Genomic DNA, 23,379 nt, shown 5'->3' on the forward strand with positions numbered 1-23,379 from the left:
CATCGATGCTAAATTTTTCTGCACATATAAGGATGTGCTTTAGATACACAATATCAACATGGCAAGTTATAAATGCCCATTTCCAATCAAATTGTGGTTTAAAAGAAAATAATCTATACAAATTGCTTAAAGGGAGGCGACTACTAAATGTCTTTTCATCGTGTAAACTGTAGTCTGGGTACTGTAAATACACTTCAAGTGCGGTGTCGGGTATTTCCAGTCTATAATTATTTATATTTGTCGATATTTGTCTTTATATTTCAGAGGATTGATGTTTGAGTCCATGCGTGTATTTGGGTGTATTTGTATACAATAATAGTTCACTGTTTAGTGAAATACACGTTAATAGGCGTAAAAGTATTTGTTGAACGTAACTAGAAGGGTCTCATTCTACCCATAAACCATGACCTGTTCATAAACCCACCTAAATAGTTAATTTCTAGACCCACCCAAGTAGTTTTTGTGCCTAAACTTACCCCACCCAGATAAATTTCTTGCCTTGTCATTTGATACCTTGTCTTTCGCGTTATTGTCAAACTGTGACTGAAAACTGAGACGTATATTAAAAAAACCCAAGAAAATAATAAGTTAATTAAGTCTTAAGAAAATGACAACGATCTCTACTGTACTAAATGAAATGCACATGCGCGTGATTTTCGCAAATCTAGGGTTCCCTCCTGGACGCAACCACATATGATCGACATTGATTCTAGCCATACGTATTGAAGGTTCTGCTTTCTTGACCAATAGCGTTGCTCATTGGGCGGGACTTGATAGCGCCGACTCTGGGCCTCAGCCTGTGTCATTCCCGAGCGGATTGTTTGTTGTCAAAATGGAGTTCTTACTTGGCAATCCATACAGCACTCCCGTGGGCCAGTGTGTAGGTAAGTTATCCATGAAATAATTCTTTAGAGATGCGACATTTGTTTCACCTTACATAATTTGAGCGTGGGCAGACATTTGGTGTTTTCTATTAGGACTTACGAGGGTGGAAACAGCCAGCTAGTGAGCATCATCGTTGCAAACGTCATCTACTTGGAATGAGCTTTCAGCTAATGTTAGCAAGCTAACCTACCTAACTTAGTCCGCTGTAATCACAAATTCATCTACGCTATGAACTTGTGTAGACAACGCAAGGGAATAAAAGAAGAGGGAATTATATGGGCAGTGTAGTGACATGGCTCAAAGTGGTTGGCAGAGCTGTAGTCAGGTTAAAGTTCAATATTCTCTTAGTTCCTGAACAATACTTGATCACACTCCTTGGTCAGCCTCGTTGTCTTTTTTTTTTTTGTTTTAGCTAAATCTCAAGGCTCTGTGCTGTAGACTAGGAAAGAGAGAGAGAGTGACGAAGAGAAGAGAAGAGAAGAGAAGGAAGACGTGGCCTCCCACATCCCTTTGGTGTGGTTGCGTCTATCTTTGCATCTTGCCTGTTTACAAATCTGCTCAGAGATAAACAACCGCTGATCCAGCACAGTTTGTCACCAAGGTTTTCTTGAGCTTTTATCCCGAGGACAGCTTCTCTGTGAGATCTGCAGAAACATTCTTCCCTTATGTAGGACCGCAGTTACAATTATTTTCATTATCGATGAATCTGTCAGTCATTTTCGCAACTAATCATTTAGCTGTTTGGTCTATATAAATAGGGCCTGACCAATGCTTGATTTTTGGGCCTGATGCTGATATTGATATTAGCCGATATTCTTTATACAAGATATAGAATATATATACTGTATATGAAGACACATTTTTTGGCACTGATCCCTCAAAAGTGGTGAATATTTGTGATGAAGATTTGTAATGGAGACATGATATTTCAGTCTGATAATGAATGTTGTGGTCTAAAAGGAAACAGCAAACTTTCACCAGTATTTTTAATAATTATAGATAACAAGACGCTTTGCAATATGTATCAGGGCAGGGAAATATATCACTATTACATTGATTGATTGTTTTTTTTTTTGTAGTCTGGGTCGTGTACTTGTTTCCTTAACAGTTTAATGATATTTAGTAAGGTGCACAGATGAAGAACTACTTTGGATTGCCTGAATATCAACCACCCCAGTACTGTGTTTTTCTTTATGTGGAGACTTTCTAAACATTTTAAGTTGATGTCGAATGCCAGTATAAACAAATTCTAAAAAAAATCAAGCCACATTTTTTAGTGTAGCTCCTGCCAAACAGATGTGGACCAAACATAAATTTCTCACAGCGTGTTCACCATTAAGTAAATGCAGCAGCTGTCACAGAAGCATTTGTTAATTACATATTTTCTTCTGTGAGTAAAAGTAGAATGAGCTGCTCTTAAAGGGTGTGAGTGTGTCGATCCTTCTCATGTCCTTCAACATGATACTACAGCTAGAAAGCAGACAACCATGCAATACTTCAATCAAGTTCCTTAGTGCACAAGATGGAAACAGTTTGGGACTTCTGAATTGTCCTCTGGCCTGGGCGAGTGTTGCCCACCACCTACTGGTCAGCTGCTGTGTGCCATGTCCTCCAACACAGCCCTCAGGCACCAACTGTGAGCATCGTCTCAAACATTTCACTCTACAGAGGTCTTTCTAGGTCATGCATGCAGTAGGCTGGATGCAGCACAGTTTGGATTTCTCATTTCACAGAGGTGGCAGCATCTCCAGCCTGATGTGTGCAGTTGAGTTGGTGCACTGTGCAGTGTTGCAGGGCCGGCGGTCTGTTTGGCTGCTGCAGCGGTACTGTACACCACAGCAGCATGCAGAGCAAAGGATCAGTTTACCTGAAACAATGAGGAGGAGACAGAGGAGACAGATAACATGAGGGATGCATCGTGGAGAACATTTTCATTTCCTAAAGTGACTGAGAAGGTGGTGGAGAGGTTAGATGTGATGAATGATGTGTGTAGGCGTGCACCGTGTGTGCCTATCTTTTTGTTATCATTTTATATGAGGGAGCTTCAAGCTGTGGTTCTCTTTTTTTCTTTTTGTGCTGCACTTCGCCTGTTTTCCTCACAGCTGTCTCTTTTTCCTAAAAGAAGACATATTGGTGAGAAATTATTAGTACAGAGTAGGGTTGCAAATTTTGTGCCTTTTCCTTAACTGATAGACGGCCATGCTAACAATCAGTAATCAATTAATCAGTAGAAATTAATAAGATACAAAACTAGGGCTGGGTACTGAACTTCAATACTTTTATGGTGCCTACTGAATTGCTTCAGTAGGATCGAGTATCAAAAAATGCCTTGTCATTCGATACAAAATGTTGATACTTAAGGAGTAAATCTCAAGTTGTGGTTTGAGTAGATTTAAGTAGAAGAAGATTTTAGTAGAAAAATGCAAATATGCTGAAACATAAAACTAAAAAGCTGAATCGAACAACTTAAGCACATTGTAGTAAGTAGATTTAGCTTGTATTTTTATGTTATGAAACTTCTTTGAGAATGTAAAAAGGAGCTGAAAACTGAAACTAAAGATTTATTCCATAATGTATAATGTAATTTTCATTTTATCAAAATAGATTTTCTGAAATTGGTATCAGAAAAAGTATCACTCAGTAACCTGTATTGAAGTCAAGATATCACTAGCAAAAAGTTAAGGTAATCTTTTTCTTATACAGCTTGTCTGGCATAATCAAGGCTAAAGCCCCGACTAAGCTGACTTGAAAGATATAATTCACGCCATGTTTTTAGCCTAAATCTTAACTGAAGATCCTTAACTTGTAGTCACATTCATGTGCACATGAACGCTGTCTGAACTGGGTGTGTGTGATGTGTGCTTGCACCAGTGAACGGCATTTCGGGGCTTTAGGAGACTTGGATTACCCCAGATGAGCAGTATGTAATCACTGTCTGACATTTTTTGAGAAAAACAGTCCAAATTCTCTGATTCCAATTTTGAAAATATGATTTTTTTTTCTGGTTTCTTTACTCCTCTATGATGGTAAATTGATTATCTTTGGGTTGTAAGCAAAACAAAACAATAGGGTCTCACCCCGGGCTTTCGTAAACACTGATTTTTTTCCCCATCTTTTTCTGACATTTTATAGATTTTATTTATTGTGGCTGGTAAAATCTGAACATTCACTAGCAATTTGGCTGGTGGAGAAAATACATGAAGGGTTTCTCCCCTGTTCTTAATAAAGCACTTTTAGCATGGAAATATGTAGAGCTTTGTAGGTCAGGGTGCCATGTCATCTTTTTATACATCACTAGTATCCACTGACTCTTGTCCTTTGCGGAATATCATGCAAATTGAAACTCTAAATTTAAGTTGCTTTGAAAGTAGTTTGCAGACTTTTTCAATATTTAGGAAACCACTAGCATCTAGTGTCAAACTTCTGTTACTGTGGAGGTACAGAGAAGAGGAAAAGGTGAGTAAAAACAGCAAAGACAAAAGATTAGGACAAGTGGGAAAAGTGTACAGAAAGGAAGAGTCTTAAAAGGACAAACCGTGGAGAGACGGAGCCAGGGAGGGACAGATATTTGTGGCTTTGTTGGCAGTGCGTGGCACAGCCTGCCACCGTTACAGCCATGTGATCAACTGGCTTCACTGGTGTGGTGTCGATTCCCAGGACTGGGGACATTGACACAACACCATGAATGAATGCACTCAGCAGGCATTTAACTTCATTAGCAAGGCTCTGGTTGTTCAGTGTCATTCTAGCTCGTTACACATGGACAGATAATATATTTTTTTCTAATTTCTTTCCTCCTTGCCACTCATCTCCTGGCCGGGCTTGACCTGACAATCCACTTGAGGAGATTACGTGGGATATCTCTCAGTAGCTGGTTAATTCTCACAAACTTATGCTTTCTATACCATACACAGACCAACACTGAGGCACAGCACAGTGTTTTTAAATGCTGCTCATGTTGAATTTCACATCTCCAATTCCCAAAAAAACAGAATGCAATGATTTTCAAAAACTTTTCAACCTATATTCAATTGAATACAAGGTATTATGGTATAACAAGGTATTTAGAAATCCTGATGATTTTCAATGCCGTCATTGTGAATAAAAATAATAAACTCATGCTGTACAAGTTGCAACTGTTTTTTATTGATGCAAAATAAAAAAAATAAAATGAAATGAATTTATTTAAACAGGGACCTTAGCCAACAGAATGATTATTGGAGGTAGAAAATAAGTAATTGGCTCATCATTTCTCCTCTGTAGGTCTCCGAGCTGATCAGTGAAAGAGTAGTTGTGGAGTCATGAAAGTATTACGACATATAACTATTCTAAGATGACCTTTTCAATTTACAAAAGCATTTTATTATCCACATTTTATTCAGTTGCCAGTCAGCTACCACCAACTGCAAACAATCTTCGTTTAGCCCACTGATGTGTTGCTATACACCACACGAACGCTATACACATTTATTAATTATTCTATGGGTCATAAGTGTTTAAGACTTTTCTAAGTAGGGTAATTTCATATTGTCATACCTGCTACAATGACTTCTATCACCATATACCATATAGTCCGGTGAAAGGTGTGTGTTTATAGGTGGGACTCAGAATAAAAAAAAGATGGCTGCCTCTCTGTGCTTGGCCAGTCTGTGACAAGTTGATTAGAGAGGGGGAGGTAGAGCATGAATAAGTCATGGCTGTCACGCTTGTCCAATGTTGAGCTTCCCGATAGGAAGGCAACACGGCCCAGCGAGAGGCTCTTGGCCTGGGCATGACAGCCTGCTCAGGGCCTCTGGGCTTCAGGGAGGGAAGCTCCTCCTGTCCACGCTCAAGAATCGTCTAATGAGAATCTATTGAGTGTCAGTCACAGGAGCTCGGTCACAGCTCACTTCAGTAGAAAACCTTTTTTTTTCTGTTTCACCGTGAATCCCTCCCCACATGACTGTGATCCTGAAAGATATCAGCATTCACAGACATGATGGATGGATTCGGGGGGATGGGGGGAGGAGGGAGGAGACAGAGCGAGGAAGGCAGTGATGACTGCAATGCCGGTTCATCACTGTAGCTTCTCACAGTCTGGATCACATTATTTCCAGGCTGTGACCAAAATGCTATTAAACGGTAGGGTGGAGTGTGAAGGGGAAAGCGGGTCTCTGTGGCTGAGTACACAGCCACATCACACCCACAACCAGCTTTTTTGCTTTGTAGCACGTAAGGGGTGTCTTGTGAGATTTGGAGATAACAGTGTTGTGAAAACTAACTGGAATGAAAACTTGTAGTACTGTACTCTGAACCAAGTCTTCATCCCAACCCCTTTAACAGAGATTAGTACCCAGTTAGACTATTAATAGATCTTGCTTGGACAGACTGTCCACACCTCAAACTGTAAAGTAGCAAAGCCACCTAAATTAATAATTGCAGTAACAGTTAGCTCTTTTGCACAATTAAAAAGTTAACAAAACATTACATTGTTGGCTAGTTAGCTTAAAAAGTGAACAAACCATTGCTTGTAATGTAATGTTTTGTTCCCTTTTTAGCTAAATAGAAGGAAACTAGTTCCTACATAAAACTGCTCACAACAAGGTCTTTGAATTATCTTGAGTAACCAGGTCATGATTTTTGGAAGGTGATGCTGGTTTTGAATTTTTGAAATGTATTTTGTGGTCCTTTGTGCACCACAAGCCGAGTGCCATTTATACTCCTTTTATTTGAGAGAAGGCAGACACCTCTAGAGCCAGTGTCTCAAAAACTCTGCAACTCACACCCAAAACATCTAGATGGATAAATAGCATTACAGGCCAGGAGAAAAATGTGTAACAAGTCTTTTATTGTGGTAAACTTACTGACTTACTGACTGGGCTTTAATTGGCCCAGCCCTATTTACCACCTTCCCAAAATTCACAAGAGGGAGCGCTAACATTGTTCCAGCAGTGACACTGACAAGGCCGCCTGGCTGCAGATGTGTGCAGATATTTTCTGTTTATTGGCTTTGTGAGCGCACGCCTGATTATCTTGAAATGACAGTAATCGGCCTGATTTATCAGTCGAGCCAATTGATTAATCAGTCTATAAGAGGAATGCATAACATTTGAAGCCAAGGTTTCCTGGGCTTTAAAGTGTGAAAGCACAGTCTGTTCATCTGAGTAAACAAGGTTGTGGCTTATGATTTATTTTGCATTTATGTCCACAAGATGTGTGGCTGAGACGCAGAGCACTGAAGTCTGTCACCACATGTTGACTTGCTTACACAACAGTTTTACTTTCAACGTTATGTAAACCATGGGTTGCTTTAATTAGTGCGTGCATCGACTTAAGCACAAGCGACAACCCAGCCAGACTAAAATGCAGCATCATGATTACTAGTGAGACAGCTGGCAGGGTGTAAACAGTGGATTAGGTGTCAAAACTAAAATGTTCTTCAGTGCCAGCCACCCTCGGGTTTGGGCTGTCGAGTAACCGAGCCTTATGCATCACTAACACTCAGATAAAGTAAACTATCTGCAGGCTGTCCTTTATTTCTCAGGTATTCTCTGCACTTTAACTAACATTATGTTTTGTTGTGAACAATGTTAAAGCTTCCTGTCTCCCAGCTCATATTACTAAGTAAGTTAATGAAAAATTGATGCTCTCTTAACTTAAAAGTGTGCAAAAAAATGTGGAAATAACAGATATAAAAATAAATATTCTGTTGAACTTTTTGTGTTTTCCTCCAGAGAGGGCCACAGATGGAGGCCTACAGAATGAGGACTGGACCCTCAACATGGAGATCTGCGATATCATAAATGAAACGGACGAAGGGTGAGTTGGTACACGTTCTAGTTTGATTTATAAAGGCTCTTTAGATTCAGTGAGGACATTTGGCCTCAGAAGACTTCTGGTTCCTGAACTGGCCAGTCCCACAACTTGCATTGTTTTGTCACACACTGGCTGACTGAGTGACTCCAGAAAATAATACACTGACTACTGTGCCTCACCAACATGACAGAAAGTCTTTTGTTTTCTTTAGGTGTCACTGACTGAATGAATGAATCTATTAATGAATGCAATTCCTCTGTCAGTCTCCTACATTAAAAGATGCCCAGCCCACTGTGTTTGTAGGCCACAATGCAGATTCTGCATCTTATATGATGCAACAAAACATTACATTGTTTGTTAGTTAGCTAAAAAATTAGTTGGCTTTGTTAGCTTCTCATGAAATTCGTGATGGCTCAGCAAATGGTTCCTTTAGGGAAAAACCTATTTTAGTTTATTACTTAATTTGAAAAGGACAGTGCATATTAATAACATTTCTGAAAATATGCTAGAGTTAGCCAGAAAGGCTAATTTTCATCTGTAGAGCATGCAGCTCCTCTTCTATGAGGTCTGCCATGTGTTTTCCATGAGTTTCACGGACGCTGTGGGTTCTCCTGCATGCTAGGAAGGGGAGAGTGAGGTGAGGTGTTTGCAATCTGCAAGCTCACCGCCAGATGCCAGTAATCCTACACACTGGTCCTTCAAACAAAAAGCTTTATCTGCCCTCTCCAGCATTCAGAAATGTTACTTCCTACCAGACAGTAACATCTCTAGAACAGCAAGCTGCATATGTATATGTATATATATATATATGTATATATATTTGATCTAAAATCTTAATGTACAATGAATCACACACACTGCTGTAACATTCCTCCACAACAGCATTATATTCACATGTGGTTATGTATCCTGGAGAAAAGGGTTTTAGCTCACCCACAGTGAGGCACATTAGACAGACAGTTTTGTAGCCAGAATAAATGTAATAGTCAAGAAATCCAAGCCAGGAAGAATACTTGGATCTGACTTCTTCCATATTTCCCTCAGCACTTTCCTTTTTCTCTTTTCCTCTGCTTTTTCACATTCTTCATGCCTACACATACTCATTGTCTTGGCATGCGACACGGGGCCCTCTCTGTCACACCCAAAGACACACACACACGCACAGTGAGAGTTCAGCTTCACAGAACACAGAACTTCTTGTCCTCAGCAAGTTAGACAACGTCTGGTTAGCTCCAGACTTAGACTTTTGTTTCAGGAAACTCTACTACTGAAAGGGATTTTTTTTGTCAACATGCGTTGTCTTAGCACATGCGCTTTCAATGTGTGATAAATACTGAAACAAGATAAAACAAAATAGATGCACCATCCAAAAGCGAAAAAGACAACTGCAACACAGAATCAGAAACACATTGAACACTACGGCTGTCCGTCGGACACTCCTCAGTCAACTGAGATTCTCCCAGCCATTTTTCCTTTGTCTGTCAGTGTACGTTACAATAACAGGATAAAACAGGGAGAAACTTACAAAAATGCACATGGACAACATGAGGACTTATAAATAAGGTGAATCATGAATATAATTTTAGATCAGCTGGCGCATTTATGAAAAGGAAAATCTTTGTGATGACATGCGCTGGTCGTTAACTGTTGAGAGACGGTGAAACAAATAGTTGGTAAACAGATTTCAGCTCTTGTTTTTTAGCTGCATCGTGGTACACAGAGTCATTCAACATTATGACAGGTTGTAAACTTTACAGACATGGTGTCTAAATCACCACAAACCACAAAACTGACTGTGAGACAGAGCGCAGGCGATGCGCTGTCAGCCACTTCACCGTGCTTGTTTTTGCCACTGACAGGCTCAGATTGTTATTATAGTGTCTGACAACATTATGGAAAGGATTACAGCGAGAGATCATTTATAAAGAGTAAGATAGGTTTTGCTTGTCTGTTAACCAGCAACAGTTGTTTAATTGTTCTCACTAAACTCCCTAGATGCCCTTTAAAAAACAGTGATTTTAACATCATCATCGTTCATTTAAACTTGATAGAAACAAAATAAAACTAACCAAAACTCTGCATTTAAGGAGCACGGAGCTGATTTTCTGACTGACCTATGGCAGAACACACACTTTTACTTTTTCTGACTGTGAAAATCTGATGTTTTCAAGTCTCAGATGACCAAGAAAGGTATTGAAATATGAGTCTAAGTGATAAAACATACTCATGTAGGCTGATAAACAGTTTAGTGTAGCTCACTGAATGAAAAAAAAAATAGTATACAAAATATTCATATTGTATAGCCAACCCTGATTGGATTGTAAATTTTTTTAGTTGGGGACATCCCTGTTGAACACATGCACACACACACACACACACATACAGAGTGCTGTCCGAGGAGGCTATATGGTCTGTCTCTATCCATTTCTGTCTATTTAAGCTCCCTCACTCAATAAATGTACCGTATCTCATGAAGGAGTTCATAAAAGCTCAGTACGCCTCATCCGCAGTGAGGAGACGGGCAGTATGAGGCAGAGAGCCAACCTGAACTCTTCATGCATGGGCAGCTTAGATCTTGCCTTGGGAGAAACAGATAGTCACGCAGAAAGAAAAGAGAGAAACAGATGGTGTGACGGTTCTTCTCTGTCTTAGTCAGACAGTCACACTGACAGACTGACTGGCATCTGTTATTGTGGCACAGAAAAAATCACTTATTGTAATAAAGTCAAAGATGTTATGCTCACTCTCAGCTGGGGTGCGTTATCCAGCTGTATCGTCTCTGCCGTTTCCCTCCAGGCCAAAAGACGCCATGCGGGCACTGAAGAAAAGACTCTGTGGCAACAAGAACTACAGAGAAGTGATGCTGGCGCTAACGGTGAGAGGTTCTTACTTTTTTATTGTACGAGCCCCAAGTAGGGACTCTGTGTGAAAAATAAATAAAAGCAGAATGTAATCATTTGCAAATCATGTTTGACTCGTATCATTTGAATACAGAACAAAGACAAGATGTTCAAATTGCTAAACTGATAAATTGTTTCCTGTAAGTCTTCACTAACTCAGTTTGCCTGCAACAAGTTTCAGAAAAGTTGGGACAGGGGCAACAGGGGGACAGTGTTCTTAAAAGAAAAAGTAATGCAACACAGTGGTAACACCTGTCCCAGCATTTTTGGAACATATTGCCGGCATCAAATTCAGAATGAGTCACTATAGCGTGTGAACATTAAATATCTTGTCTTTCTATTGTTTTCAATTGAATAAAGGTCAAAAAGGTTTTGCAAAACATTTAATTCTGTTTTTATTTCTGTTTTATACAGTGTCCCGACTTCTTTGGAACTGGGTTTTTTACAAGTGGCATTAAATTAAACTTCAGTTGTGCGACCAGAATGGCTTTGAACCTTGGATTATTTCATGCTGATTTTATTCTCAGTGTTCTGCATAAAACTTAACCTCTCCAGATCTTGTGGTCTTTCATGGTCATTTTATTTGACTGTGTCTCTTCTCCCTGCCACTGTCAGGGCTGTTTTTTTTTCTTTAACCATGCCTTTTGAACTGTGTCCATACCCACTCATATCTTTGATAGGTCCTGACAGACCTTTTGTGAACACTAGAAAGCAAAGTCTTATGTTTCTCAGCTGCCTTTTTCACACAAACGTTCCTGCTCTCAAGTTGTTTAATTTTCCAGGCTTCTGTCCTGTTTAATCTTCCCTCTCTGTCCGCAGGTTTTGGAAACGTGTGTAAAGAACTGTGGCCACAGGTTTCATGTCCAGGTGGCTAACAGAGATTTCATCGATGGTGTGTTGGTCAAAATCATCTCCCCAAAAACCAACCCTCCAACCATCGTCCAAGACAAAGTGCTGTCACTCATACAGGTATTGAGGCTTCTTTTTCACGTAGTGCTGTTTTTGTTTTTACCGATAAAGTCACACTTCAGTTGCAGAATTGTGTGAAACATGACATAATGAAATAGAGCCGGACGACAAGACAAATATTGCCCGTCGCGGTAGTCTTTTTTTCTGGGCAATTTTTGTAATTTTATTTAGCTAATTTAATGGTAAAGGCACAGTACACATCCACTGAGCCTAGAATGAGTGAGAGGAAAACAGCCTGTAGGCTGGGAATATTTTCACATCTCACTCAGTGAATTAAGGGTTTATTTCAACCAAACCAGAGTTAGTGATTGTTGTAAAAGTGGGAAGACTAACCAAGGTGGTTTTACTGAGTTTTATTTTGTTTCTGTATGTTTACTCGGAATGAAGTGTGTTTTTTTTTTTTACGATACGTTAACAAGGCGGTTAAACTTGTCTTAGTTTGTTAAAGAGCAGAACTTGAATTCCGAAGGTGTACAGTTGTGTTTTTCTGTTCAATAAGGACACTAGGTGTGGAAATATTTTCCTTTCTTGACATTTTGTGAGTTTATTTTGTTTGTTTTTTTGGATGTACTAAAAGTAACATAGTGGACATCTCGGCAAATACTGGTTGCTGGTTGCTTGGCTGACAGTGGCCGTGTCATATAATGAAATCATATTGTTAAATGACAGCTCAGTGTGATGAAGCTTTGTAAATGACATCAAGCAGGTAAGTGGTGGTCTCTAGCGGGCCAGCTCAGTGCTGCATGTCCCATTTCCCGGGTGCTGCACCACAGACTGCAGCCTCTGGTCCTATCCAGTTACCTGAGGGTCACCTATCTCGGTCAACAGGTGGTGTTCTACATCTCTCTTTCTGCTGTCCTCTAATTATTTATAGAGATATGTTGAAGGAGACCCCACGGAGACTCCTCTTTTAGATTCTGTCTTTTTGTACTTGGTTTGGTCCACCATTAGAGAGTCTGTGTCTGGGAATAAGGAAAAGGAAGGAAGCAAGAGGTTTTAAATTATTCCTTTTTCTTTTTTTTTTGCAAACAGGGCAGGATAGGGTTTTTTTTTACGTGTGCTGGTAATCCTGGAAAACACTTGAATTTTAATGTTGTGTTTTCATAGTTTGAAAAGTGGTTGAATTTTGGAGAAAGTGGTTGAAACTTCTCGAAACTGCTTGAAATTGTAATTGCACTACTTTCAGGATAAATCACTCTCTGACTGAATAGTTCACTTTTTAGATTAAGAAATAAAAGAAGTTGCAGAGAGCCTAATTACTTTTGCTTTTCGTACAAAATGAAAATGACGCCGCTCAAGCCTCACTTGCCACTCTGCGCATGTTGTTACACTTGTTTTAGTTCTGATTCAGAGGGCTACGATATGATAATAAAATGATTATTGATGCATCTTGATAAATCACAATACTAATGGAATAGTTCACCTGTTTACTCACCTTCATTCTGATTGAAGGTCAGGTTTAGTTTTTTAGTCCACAAAATGCTGCTGGAGTTTCACAGGAAAAAACAGCGTTCCAGTGTTCCTCCGTGCTCCTCCGTGCTCCTCGTCGAGTGTAATCCAAGGCCCCTAAAGCCCCAGTATGCATTATCCTTTAAGCTTTAAAGTCAGGGGGTGCCATTCAAAAGAATCACAATGCATCTAAGACTGTTATTTTCCCCAATCCTAGCGTGATCTGTCAGTTTTTTTTTTTTTTGATGCGTGCTCTCTGATGGAACTGCGAGTGGGAGGCTAACAGATGACAACATGCCGGGGGGGGTTACTGTTTCAGTGAGTGGTGGCTTGAAAACGAAAAATATTTTATAGTGATTGTTTTATATTTGTTCAGCCAGGTTATATAGGATGCCAAGTCTCCTTATAGAAAGGTGACACATTTTGAGCCATGAAACTGTTTCCTTTGATTTGTCACCCATCTGTAGAACTCTATCACAAGACTTAAATTGCATTGTCTACAGCACAATATCCTCTGATTTATATGAAATAATCATTTTGTATAAACGTATACTTTACCACAGCTGTAAGGTGCTGGAAAAGGTTGAAAATTCACCTTGAAAACACTTGGAAAGTGCTTGAATTTGACTTCAGAAAATGTGTAGGAACCCTGACAAACCCTCTCTGTGCTGATATTTTGATGTAATTTTTTTATGTTAATTTGTCCATCATTATCTGTGTGTGTTGTGGCAGGCCTGGGCTGATGCCTTCAGAAGTAGCCCTGACCTAACAGGTGTGGTCCACATTTATGAGGAACTGAAGAGGAAAGGCATTGAGTTCCCAATGGCGGACCTGGATGCACTGTCTCCCATCCACACACCGCAGAGGGTGAGAAGAAAGAAATGCACGAGCATGCGTATATATTCATGTAGCAACATCCATAGAGGTTTTTTTTCTGTCTTCCAGGGTACACCAGAGGTAGACCCAGCCATGATCAAGTACTTAGCCCCCACGTCTCCTGCCACTGGGACTCCTAAACCCTCCCCAAGCCCTGTTGTTGCCACACAGGACCCACAGATGCCCAGCCCCATTACAGCAACCCCTGAACAGGTGAGGGGCTTCAACAGCAACACCTGGCCAATGAAATTTTAGTTTTTGCTGCACTTGTTGCTTGTAAAGTTAAGTAATTGATTTATACTGCCTGTTTCACCACAATCTGTCAATGTCGTGCATAAATTAAAGAAGATTACAGGATTTTAGTTGGATATCATGACTAACTCAATCTCTTGTGCTCGAGAACATCTGCAGCCCTGATTGTCTTTAAATGACTCTTGACCTTCTGTGCTTTCAGATTGCCCGGCTACGCAGTGAGCTGGACGTAGTGAGAGGAAACACCAAAGTAATGTCAGAGATGCTAACAGAGATGGTCCCCGGTCAGGAAGACGCCTCTGACCTGGAACTGCTTCAGGTTAGAGGCACATTAATACATTATGAGATCTATCCCAATCAAATACATGCAACCTCACACATTATTGCTTAGGTTGTGCCTGACAAGAATTAAAAATGTTCATCATTGAAACAGAAATAAGTCTGTCTTTGTGTATTTTCAAGAGCATCTAAACACCCAATTCACTTTTTTCAGCTTAAAACCAATTTATATATAAAATGAAAAGATTGAAAATAAAAACATGACATCGATCTAAATCATTTTTTCCATAATAAAGAATAACATAACTTTTCTGTAAATTAATCTTAGTCCAACATAACATAAAAAAAACCAAATCATTAATCTAGAAAAATGTGATATTAATGTATTCATAAAATCAATTTACATGAGATGAACAATTTTAAAATTCACTTCACTAACTTTATTTCTCACAAAATATTTAGACTTATTATGACAAATATTTTAATATGCTCTGAATGAAGCTGCTTGTGGCTGTTAAACTATCAGCTATCTCGCCTCACATGCTATAAATCCACGAGGCTACGCCCCCTTCAGTGGTTGTCATATGCATCCACACCCCACCCCTCTCCTCAGTCCCTTGTCACTTTTTTTTGGCAGTTTTCAAAATTATGCAGTGGATGGGGTTAAAAGTTTAATGTGGATTTTAGGTTGATGTGATTAAATGTTGCTTAAAACATCAAGTTAAATCCAAATCATTTTTATTTTATGTTTTGTTCTTTACATGTAAGGGTCTGTCTGGAGATACCACTAATATCCCTTCTCTAAAACAAATGTCAGTGCAAAATAAGTTATTCCATGAATACCCACGCACTCTGTAATAGAAAAGCTCTCCAAAATGGTACATTAGCTGAAAAATGTTGGTTTTCTGTGCAGCCACCAGGGGGAGTAGTGACCTTAGCTTTCAGAGGAAATGCTCAACTTGCCCACAACTTATCAAGAGCCAGTTGGCCGTGGTAAAATTCCTGGAATTGGCTATTAACCAGTGGTATAGAAACTCGTGTAGAGCTTAATCTCCTCATGCCAAATCCACTCAGGTATTTGTGTCAGCTGCAAGGAATCTGGCTCTGAGCTGCAGTGCCTGTGCCAGGTGTAATGGTTATGTGGTACCTGTCTGACTTTTCTTTTTCCAGCTGCTATGGAAAAAAGCATTCACTGAAGTTCTACACAGCTGTGCAAATATTTCTGAAGTGCTCAATACTGAATGCTTTCTATGCATTATAGTCAGTGTACAGTTAATTTTCCCACATTTAGACAGCTCTCTTTTTTCCATTTTGTCAAGATTCAGACAGATAGTGCTATGTGTGTCTGACAAAATTAGTCATTAGTTGACATACCTATTTGTTTGTATGTGTCTCTCCAACTCGCTCACTCCTCTCCACACATCTCCCTTTTGTTTCTGTCTCTGTCTATTGATTTGTCAATTAATCTATTGACCCATGTGCCAATCTGTCAAGGAGCTGAACAGAACATGCAGGGCTATGCAGCAGAGAGTGGTCGAGCTGATCTCACGTGTCTCTAATGAGGAAGTGACTGAGGAGCTGCTGCACGTCAATGACGATCTCAACAACATTTTCCTACGATATGAGAGGTACGATCAAACAAAGTGTCGCTCTGACTTGATCTGTGTGACACAACAAGGGCTGACATGGCATTCTTGTGTGTGTTATTGTACTGTGATTGTCAGAAAAATCCACATCAAGTTAAATTTTGTCAATACAGTTACCTGTCGAACGGCTGAACTTGATGTATTTTGTCCAAGACATTTAATGGAAAAATAATTGGTGCTTGTCAGAACTTAACTTGCCAAACTTTATCTCTTATCAACGAAAAATCCAATTTTTGAGAAAACGTACAACTGAGATTAAACACATTTTGAGTTGCATTGTCACAAAATTACAGAGCTTGTATGAAGAACTGCGCATAGCTTGTTCCCTTTTAAACATTCTGTGGCTTCACACCAGCAAAATGTCTCTTTCATGAGCTGTCTGAAGATGAAAGACGTGTAAGCATTTGAACTTCACAAAGCTTGTGGTAAAACACTCAAAGGTTTTTGTACCTCCTCGCAGGTACGAGAGGTACAGGTTGGGTAGAGCCGCGCAGAACAACGGGGTGAGTATCGTCAACAGAAACTCATCAAACAACCCAAATTCTCTCTAAGGATCGCTTGGTTTCTGTTTGCTTTTTCCTGGCATGTTTTCGGAAAAAAATGCTTCTCCTTTTTTTTTCTACATTTCAATACATCTGCATTTGCGTTGCCTGTGGCAGTTTGTCTGACATTAATGCTATGAGAGTTTCTAACATAAATGTGTCCCCATAGTCATTCATGTGTTCATTTTACCATTTTAGAATGTGAATTAATAATCACTAGCTACTGCAGCATTAATAGGTTACTCTATATTGTATAGAACACTAAGAAGACATAACACTTTGTATTAAATTAGACATACATCAGGAATAACATGTTCTTTATTAGACAGTATTAGACCCTTTATTAGACCCTTGTTAGCTTTTCTTAGAGGGTAATTTGGGATGCATTACAACAGAACTGTACTGTAAACTAAAGTGAAATCACATACAGATCTAATACAGATCTAATAAGGGGTCTAATACTGCATCGTTTGTTCTGTCTTATTGGTGTACTGTCAAAATAAAGTGCAACCCATTAATATGTAATGCAACTGGATTGCATTTAGCTGTATTAAAACTAAAAGAGCAAAGCAGAACTAGTTCCAATCTGCTATTTAAAGAGCACATGTGCCAGTATCAGTGATGCGCCAGAGGATTGGGGCATCTCTCACTACATCCCACATAGCTGTTTGTTTTTGCATGCTGTTGATCTTTCTGTGTGTTCTGTCTGTTTGTGTTGTGGCTAGCTGATGGAGGCAAGTACGACACTGGTGCCACGTTCAGTCCCAGCCAGCGTGCTGGGATGAACCAAGTGACGAACTGTTAACACGTCCGCTATATGGAGCTAATGCTTAGACCCATATGACGTGTCAGCATCAGTAGCGCTGTGTGAAAGTAGATACTCTGTCTCCTTCCCTTTCCTCCTCTCTCCCTTCTGTCTCACACATCTGAAGTCTGTTTATTCAACCCTCAGTATTGTTCCCATGTATAGCCTCAAATACACAACTTCTCACCCACAATGTTGTCATGTATTGTGTAAATAGTCAATCCTGTAGACTTTCACTAGCTACAAAGTGTTCTCTTTGTATACAAAGAGGAAACACTCTGTAACTCTCTTAATTTCCTCAACAAACTTATAAACTTCCTTCATCTCTCTTTGCTTGCTGATCTCTGCTATATTCATCAGTTTTAGCAAAACCTCAAAAACACTGCATATTGACACTGTTTGGTGCTTATTTACATCCATTTTCCTTCAGATGTTGAATGAGGCCACAGAGGACAACCTGATAGACCTGGGCCCAGGCTCCCCAGCTGTGGTCACACCCAGGATCACCTCCAGCCCCCCACCCCACTCCTCTGCTGGGGCCACTGCCTCCCCAGCCCACAACCCCACCACTGCCTCGCTGTCTTCTGCACTAGCTGGTCTTGGTAAGAACAAAATATGTCAAGTCTGTTTTGTAGGGCTGCCCCCCTTTGTCAATCAGTGTGCATTACAGTTAATAGATAAATTGGACATGGATAACATGAGTAATCAATAGAATCATAGATATTTTTTCATTAGCTGGTGCGCTTATTAACAAAAATCCTTGTGACAACATGCGCTGGCGATCAACTGATGAGAGAAGGTGAAATGAGTGGCTGGTAAACAAGTTTTAGCTCTTGGTTTTAGCGTCATCATTCACAGAGCAATGCAACAGCATGACAGGCTGTAGAGTCTCAAAATCACCAGATAAACCACAAACCTAACTGTGATGGAAATGGACCAAAGTGTAAGGAACGGAGCGTAGAAGATGTGCAGTCAGTCACTTCACCACCACAAGCATGCAGAGCAGGTGATGTTGGCTCGTTTGCCACTGACAGGCTAAGATTGTTATTATAAGACTGGAGATATACTTGCTGTGTAACCACATGTTTGCATTAGCGTATGTGCACAACCATCGCCCCAAATGGATACACATATGGATGCATATGCATACACACACACACAACATTATGGAAAGGATCCCCACAGAGATTTTTTTTTTAAACAGTGAGATACAGTTTGTTTAAACAGAAACAATTATGTTTTAACTAAGTTTTATTGCACTCACCAACTAACTGGACTCCCTTTGTAAAACTGCAATTTTAGCATCATTGTTGTCAGCTTCATTCAAATGTCTTGGTTTGCCTTCCCACTCTGCCAACAATCACCAGTTATAGTTTGTTTGAAATAAACCCTTAGTTCATGGTGTGAAGTAGCTTGCAGTGGAGGTGATTCCGGACAGCCCTGAGAGATGAGCTCTGCGGTGTCTTGATTTTATAACTATAGGAGGACAAACACTTTTACTGTGTGAAGATCTGATGTTTTGACATCGCAGATGATGATTGAACATGTTAAAATCTTCTGGTAAACCATACTATTGTAGGCTGATAAAGGAATTTAGTGTGGCACACTGAACTGAAAATAAATAAATATATTCAAATATTTGTATTGTTTTGCCAAATCTGATTTGACTGAAAAAAAATTCTTACTCAGGGACAGTCCCTCTGTTTTCCAGTGTGGAGCCAACTTTCATATATGTAAAGTCATGTGCACTAGAGCTGTAATATCCCTCCATCCCACTAGTCTGCAGACATGGCATCGGAGGAACAGCAGAGTGTAAAAAAGGGCTCATAATCTAGCTACGAAAGGGAAATGAGCCCAGCAACATAACTCATTGCTAACCACTCTTCCCCACCACTGCTACCATCCCTGTTGGCATCTAGAAAGTCTCTGCACAGTATTATATGCAGTATTATGGTTAAAGCTGAGATAAATTGCAGATGCAGCTACACCGTGCAAAGTCGAAGTGCTGAGTGCTAAATCTTTGTTGCGTTTTTAAAAATGTATTCCACATATTCTGTAATTTTCCTCCTCTCCTCTCCCGCTGTCTCCCCCTCCAGATGTGGCTTCAGACAGCGTGAGCGGTACCTTGTCGTCTCTATCAGGCCGCAATCAGGATGACTTTGACATGTTTGCCCAGACCAGGAGCAGCTCTCTGGCTGAACAGCGCAAAAAGTAGGTCTAGCTTTCTCGATTTTTGCCTTGAGGGTAGCCCAGATCTGCTCTTATTATTATTTGGGGTGTCATTTATTTTAATTAAATAGCTATTCAGGACCACCTTTAATATTTAAAATAAACACACTGTGTTTACACACTTACACTGTTTTGTTCTGTGATGTTCGTTGCATAGAAGATTAAGTTTTATGCTTTACTTTTTCATGTGCCCATTGTCCCTTAAGCTGCCGTGACTGCATCTTCTTATGCCAGTTATTTCCTCCTGCATTTTCCCAGAATGGCTTTTGAATACCTCCAGGGTATGAAGGTTAATTTAATATTTTCTCTGTCAAGAACTTGTTGCCATCAGCTGTATGTTGAGAATTAAGGTGGAGAGATAAAACTGATAAAAGTCAGTGCAAGAGGGACGAGTGTCTGAGTTAAGAAAAACTGTGTAAAAACTCAAAGTTGACTGTTTTCTTTGACCTCTTTGGGGTTCATTTCTTTCAAGTGATGCTGAAGTTTAGACTGTTTGAAACACTCATTTGAGAGGGTCTTGCAGCAGCAAACTCATTTAGGGCACTCGTAGGCATTGTTTCTTGCCACTTTATGGTTGCTGCATCATACTTGCAAATTTTACTTAGGAGGTCAGGAATTCATCGGGTATTTTGCAGCTGAGTTTTTGTCAAACTGAATTGTTGGTCTACTTGTTGGGTCTTTTCAAAAATGTTCAGTCTTTGAGAGTTACCACAACATTTATAGAGCAGAGCTGCTTTGTGGTAGTCCAGGTCAACAATGACAGCTTAGGTGAATGTTTTGACTGACGGGCAATAAGAAACATGCACATGGCAAAAAGGATTTTAATGTGTTCTATTATTATAATTATGTTTTATAAGAATTCAAATAATGATAATTTCTAGACAGATTTTATGATTTTTCTTTTGTAATCATTTTGCTGAGGACCCCTGGACACCCTTGTGAAGCCCCCACTTTGAAAAGCACTTTCTTTCATCGTCTTCTTCGTCTCTATCATTGCGTTCTTCTTTGTCTTCTTCCTCCTCTTTTTCCTCTTCTTTACCAGTTTCTTAATCTTTGTTTTCTAATTTATCTTCTTCGTCCTCTTTTTTGTCTTCTTTGTTGCATCTTGATCTTCCGTGCCTTCTTCTTCTTCGTCATTGTGTTCTTCATCTTCATCTTCATCTTCTTTGTCTTCTTCTCCTACAGAGTCACAGTTTAATTCTCCCTCCCTCAATGGCAATATGGCCAAAATAATTGTAATTAAGAAATTGAAAACAATCACTTGATGTTGACATTTGATCAGAAATTAAATTGAAATAAGATATATTAGTGTAGGCCCAATCAAAATGGGTGAGAAGTGCTGGATGTCTTACTGTTTTTGACAGTGTTAAAAAAGACTATTAAGTTCGCTTTTTCCTTCCTTTCTCACGTTTTATTGTTGTTTTTAACTTTTCATTGTGCTGCTTCAGTGTTGCGTCTTTACTATGTTGTTGTGTATGTTTTCACGCACAGTGTAAAGTATGAGGACCCTCAGGCTCTGGGCGGCCTGGCCTCGGCTTTGGATGTGAGACAGCAGAACACAGGAGGGGTAAGTACTCTGAAGCATGTAGTTTAATGCAGCCTTCACCCAGAGGAGTGTGTGGGTGTTGCCTTATTTACATGGCTGACAACCAGCCTTTCTGTGCCAGTCTGCCCTAAAACTCCTGGTCACTCCCTGCATGCAATGGTCTGTAATAGTGTATGTTCTACAAAGACGTTTGTTCCGTGTGAAGTGATATTCTTTGATCTTTGAACTTCGAACAAAAAGGTATATATTTGTGTTCTGACTATTGCTAAAATAAATATGCAATGTGGTAATTGCAAGTGTTAAGCGTGCCTATAAATAAGTATAAGTAAGTAGTCAAAATGTCTTTTTTGGCATTTGTTCTGGATAAATATTAGTTCTAGCTGTTCTGACTCTCTGACACCAGACAGTCAGTTTGTACAGAAAGTCAAACACTAAAGTCACATGCTAGTTTCAGGATTGAGCACACATTGCAATATAATGGTTATCATTATGTACACAGATGATTCTGAAACCTGGACTGCCACATACCTGCAGACACACATAAGCACACACACACACACTGCTGACTGCACATACGCCTTCTTTTTTTAGTATCCTGAGGTGCCCTGTGCCTTGTATAGTACTTTTACCCGAGGGAGTTTTTTTTCCCTTTTATTTTCCCCATTTTCATCTTTATGGAATGAACCTTTTCACCATTTTCTTCCTCTCTTTCCTCCCACTTTTAATGGAAGTCGTCTCTTGCATATTTGACTTCTCCTCTGTCTCTCTCTCTGCACTGTGTGCTATGCTGTGGTGGGGCCTGCTCCCTCTCTTCTCTTGTGTAAGGTGTTGTTCTGTTGTTGATTCAGCTGAGGGTAAAAGGGGATGATAACCCAGCAGATCAGGAGCTGCCCATAGACAGCTGGCTTATTACCCAAGGAATGGTGAGGACTCCATCCTCAGTGTGTCCTCCTACCCCTCCCCTCATGTCCGCCATCACCCCTGCTCTCATCCTCCTGCGGCATGATCCATAATCCTCACAAGCTGCTCCTCATTTTTCAGCCTCATCTCACCGCTCTGTCCTGGAATGCTTTAGAAAGCCCAGTACCACCAAACGTTTCCCCCGTAAGAACGTCCACCTCCATGTCATGTACAGATGTTATACTCCAGCGCTGGGCAACATGATGATACCCTAAAGGGAAAGTTCTGCACTTTTCATCTGGGTATCCAGTCAGCATTGATGGTAAATGTGGCCAGTTGAACCAGGAAATTCCTTAGTTGGTGCTGTATTGGCCTGCAAAAATGCGGTTGTTCTTCAAGCATCCAGTGATGTCACAGTGACGTTGTTGGTGTTAAGGAAGAACTAAGACACAATAAGAGAGCATATAACTTTATTGAACCCAAGGGAAATTCTTGTATTCTTGCATTGCTGTAAAATGACAGTGATGTAGAATAAAAAGAAAGAAACAAGAAATAGAAATCAAGTGTATTAAATATAAAGTGAAATATAAAATGTAAAGTGTAGAAGGAATAAATGTAAAACAACAGTGCTTAATGGAATAACAATAGAAGTAACATAAATTAAGTATTAATAATAATGATAAAATAAATCTGAAATAAACTGGAAATGAGATATGAGTAATGGCAATGACATTGAGTTAAAGCTTAACATAATAGGGTAAGGTAATATTGCAAGAAATTAAACAAATAATGATGAATAATGAACAGTAATAATAATGAACAATAATATTGCACATGATCATGAGAATAATATATGATATTAAACATAATATTGTACATGAAAAGTAGTCATGAAAAAATGAAAAATAATATTGAGAAAGTAATAGCCATGAGGCATGCTAGATGAGTATTTTTTGTCACCTAATGCAATAAAAGTAATAGCCATAGGCTATGGTGATGATACACAGCAACGTGGGCGTCAGAAGCTTGTGCACACTGCATGCTGGTACATGTATGCACGACTAAAAGGCTCTGTGAGCAGGAAAACTCAGTGTTCTGGGTCAGTATAGCATGCAGTGAGGAATCTATGGCTTTAATTGACTACATTTACCATCAACACTGATTGGAGTTCCACATGAAAAGTGTTGAATTTTCCCTTTAAGACATTACAGATTTGTCAACCAGAGCCAAGGTAGCCATCCGTATAATATTTGTTTTACTGGTTTTGTAAATCAGCAAACAGGGTTGTTTCATGGCAATGCTGAAT

At 39.6% G+C, this 23,379-nt stretch overlaps 1 protein-coding gene across 2 annotated transcripts in view; it reads left to right on the top strand.

The window, feature by feature from the left end:
- The first annotated feature begins 320 nt into the window (after positions 1-320).
- Positions 321-23,379, top strand: part of tom1l2a (target of myb1 like 2 membrane trafficking protein a) — a 28,176-nt gene continuing 5,117 nt past the window's right edge. Inside the window, exons 1-13 of one of the 2 annotated variants that reach the window (XM_084743806.1) lie at positions 321-884; positions 7,599-7,683; positions 10,477-10,555; positions 11,400-11,549; positions 13,731-13,865; positions 13,944-14,087; positions 14,329-14,445; positions 15,900-16,033; positions 16,512-16,554; positions 17,829-18,000; positions 19,495-19,609; positions 21,119-21,194; positions 22,022-22,096. In XM_084743806.1, the coding sequence (XP_084599932.1) occupies positions 833-884; positions 7,599-7,683; positions 10,477-10,555; positions 11,400-11,549; positions 13,731-13,865; positions 13,944-14,087; positions 14,329-14,445; positions 15,900-16,033; positions 16,512-16,554; positions 17,829-18,000; positions 19,495-19,609; positions 21,119-21,194; positions 22,022-22,096 (1,377 nt within the window). In that variant the 5' untranslated portion in view covers positions 321-832. The remainder of the gene's footprint in view (positions 885-7,598; positions 7,684-10,476; positions 10,556-11,399; positions 11,550-13,730; positions 13,866-13,943; positions 14,088-14,328; positions 14,446-15,899; positions 16,034-16,511; positions 16,555-17,828; positions 18,001-19,494; positions 19,610-21,118; positions 21,195-22,021; positions 22,097-23,379) is intronic. The other variant, XM_084743807.1, reaches the window with a different exon arrangement.

This window comes from Lutjanus erythropterus, chromosome 19 (genome assembly GCF_056507025.1).
Source record: "Lutjanus erythropterus isolate fLutEry1 chromosome 19, fLutEry1.hap2, whole genome shotgun sequence".
Lineage (NCBI taxonomy): Eukaryota > Metazoa > Chordata > Actinopteri > Lutjaniformes > Lutjanidae > Lutjanus > Lutjanus erythropterus.